This window comes from Orycteropus afer, unplaced genomic scaffold, assembly GCF_000298275.1.
Source record: "Orycteropus afer afer isolate SDZICR_OR568_19922 unplaced genomic scaffold, OryAfe1.0 scaffold00006, whole genome shotgun sequence".
Taxonomy (NCBI): domain Eukaryota; kingdom Metazoa; phylum Chordata; class Mammalia; order Tubulidentata; family Orycteropodidae; genus Orycteropus; species Orycteropus afer.
The window spans coordinates 15,891,234-15,894,037 of NW_006921593.1; the positions used below are offsets into that span (position 1 = coordinate 15,891,234).

The following is a 2,804-nucleotide window of genomic DNA, read 5'->3' on the forward strand; positions in this document are numbered from 1 at the left end:
GGTGGCGAGCAGCCGCCGTGTCGTCCCCTCCCTGTCAGTGCCACTCCGGGCTTTAAGCCCTGAGCACAGGAGTTCCTCCTTAGGTCCCTCAGTGCTGGTGTCTTGGTGGATGGTGTCGTTTGGCCCCGTGTCCCCTCCCTGCTGTCCTCCATGCCTTACCGAGACCCAGGGGTGCACAGGGAGACCCGGAGAGCCCTGAAGAGAGGCTCATGGGGTATAGCCCAGTGCAGTGTCTGCCAGCAGAGCCTGGCATCGTATTCCTGGGGGGGTATCTGCCACTTGTGTCCCATTTCTTGCCATACTCCTGGGGGCTTCTGGCCTCACTCTGGTGGGTACACAGTGTGGCTTCCAGCAAAGGTCTGTGTGGGGTCTACCTCTGTAGGCTGAGTGGACACAGGGCTGGGGAGCAGGGCTTTGCCAAAGCCGGGGTCCCCGTGGGGCTGACAGTGCACAGACCCACCCACTTGGCTGCTCTCTGAGGATCTCTTGGGGCCCTGGCCCTGGAGACACCTTTGTGGCAATCGCAGAGCAAACGTGAAGTCTGCGTTTGAGCTCCTCGTGGTCCCGACCAGTACTCGGTTCTGGTGGTAGAGTGGGCGGCTTGCTGCCCTCAGGCCTCCCTGAGCCCCCCGGGGCTTCCTCCCCAGCCCGCCTGCTGGTTTGCCCCTGCTCTGACGCGTTACTCAACTGACGCAGCCCCACAGCAGGGGCTGCGGGAGAGCTGCTTCCCCAGCTGCCAGGCTGGCGTGGAAAGGAGGGTGGGCAGGCCAAAGGGGGTGCAGACGAGAAGCCAGGACGATGGGGTGGACAGCTTTCCCTTCGAGGGGTCCCAGGACGGCAGGGTAGATGGCTGCCCCGGCCCAGGTGCGCCCTGACCTTCTGCGCCCTCAGGACGTGGCCCGGCTCATCGTGGAGCGCTCCACCATCATGGCCCACCTGTTCTCCAAGCTCGCCCGCAGCTCGCAGTCCGACGCTGTCCTGGCCGCACTGCTCTCCGTCTTCTCCCGCTATGTGCGGCGCATGCGCAAGAGCAAGGAGGGCGAGGAGGGCTACAGCTGGGTGAGGGCAGGGCCGCGGGAGGGCGGGGCTACAGCTGGGTGAGGGCAGGGCTGCGGGGGGCGGGGCTACAGCTGGGGGAGGGGGGCCGCGGGAGGGCGGGGCTACAGCTGGGGAAGGGTGGGGTTGCAGGAGGGTGGGGTGGGTCCACAGCTGGGGGAGGACCGGGCTATAGCTGGGTGGGGTGCAGGAGGGTGGGGCGGGTCTGCAGCTGGGTGGGGGTGGGACTATAGCTGGGGGAGGTTGGAAGGGGGCCAGTGGAGGGTGGCTGAGGGGGCAAAGGTGGTAGGTGGCAGTGGGGGGCCAGCTGGGTCAGGTGGCAGTGGGCAGGTGGGAGGCTGTGCTGGTAGGCTTGGTAGGTGATAGCAGGAGGACAGTGGGGCAGGCAGGGGTGGCAGGTGGCCCTCGGTGGGGTTGAGCCCTGACCGTGGCCCCGTCCTGCAGTCAGAGTCCCAGGACCAGGTGTTCCTGCGCTGGGCCAGCGGGGAGGCTGCTACCATGCACATCCTGGTGGTGCACGCTATGGTGATCCTGCTGACGCTGGGACCGCCGCGAGGTGAGCATCACCAGGCTGTGCGGGGCGGGCGCAGGGGCCGCCTGTCCTCTGCAGGTGGGAGCCCTGGGGTCCTGCCGGATTTTCTTCTTGTGCCTGGTTGCCTCCAGCTCAGCGGGGTACAGGGTGTTCAGGGGAGGGGTGGGGGCTGGCCTTACAGGCAGCTGAGCCAGCTCAGGCCTTGGCCCCTTTTCCGTCTCACTGTGTCTGGGGCTGCTGCCCCCTCCAGGGCCTGGGACTAGGGGAGCTTACCTGTGCAGGGCACCTAGCCGCTAGGAGCCTCGTTTTCCCTGCGTCTGGTCTCTGGCTGCCCCTTGGCAGGCAGGACTTCCTGGGCTCTCAGGTAGTCAGTCTCGCGTCCTCTTTGGAAGCTGATGACAGTGAGTTCCGAGCCCTGTTGGACATCTGGTTTCCTGAAAAGAAGCCCCTGCCCACCGCCTTCTTGGTGGATACGTCGGAGGAGGCTCTGCTGCTACCGGACTGGCTGAAGCTTCGCATGATCCGATCTGAGGTGCCACGCCTGGTGGATGCTGGTACGTGGGCCCCAGCAGCTTGCCAGCTGCTGCAGAGGGAAGTGCACAGAGGCTGAATGGCCTCTGGGCCCCTGGTGGCTCCGGGCCATGCATTCTCGGCAGTCCTCAGGCCCTGGCCAGAGCTTGTCCTGCCTGCAGGGGGTTGGGTGTGGGCTGGAGAAGAAACCAGGCTGTGGGTACTAGAGAGAAAGCTGTCACTTAGCTGAGAGGGGCTGTTTCTTGAAGGGCAGAGGGACCTTGGACAAAGACAGGGGAGGGCCCCATGAGGCCAGGGTTGGGTCTCAGGGTGGGGGTGTAGGAGGAGCACAGTTGGGCGTGGAGAGCAGAGAGGACATGACCCAAGGAGCTTGGACCCTAGTTGGCAGTAGGGAGCCACTGATGGCCCTGGAACAGAGGAGCAGTACCCCTCAGGTGGGGGCGTAAGGAGAGCAGCCCCACAGAGTGCACACGGCATCGGGGGGGGGTGGAGCTTCCAGGCCCCATGGGCAGTGATGGGAGGTGCCCACGGTGGTGCTGAGAGGTGCGTGAGGTATGCGTGTGCAGCCCTGTGGCAGTGCTAACAGGCTGCGTGTATAGGCCTGCAGTGGTGCTGAAAGGAGCATGACGTGTGTGTATACAGCCCTGTGGCAGTGCCAACAGGCCATATGTACAGCCCTGTGGTG

The 2,804-nt window shown here is 65.1% G+C and overlaps 1 protein-coding gene across 1 annotated transcript in view; it reads left to right on the forward strand.

Moving 5' to 3' along the window:
• INTS1 (integrator complex subunit 1) overlaps positions 1–2,804 on the forward strand; it is a 32,011-nt gene that overhangs the window by 13,132 nt on the left and 16,075 nt on the right. Inside the window, exons 24-26 of the mRNA XM_007941251.1 lie at positions 892–1,059; positions 1,501–1,612; positions 1,981–2,142. Of these exons, the coding sequence (XP_007939442.1) occupies positions 892–1,059; positions 1,501–1,612; positions 1,981–2,142 (442 nt within the window). The remainder of the gene's footprint in view (positions 1–891; positions 1,060–1,500; positions 1,613–1,980; positions 2,143–2,804) is intronic.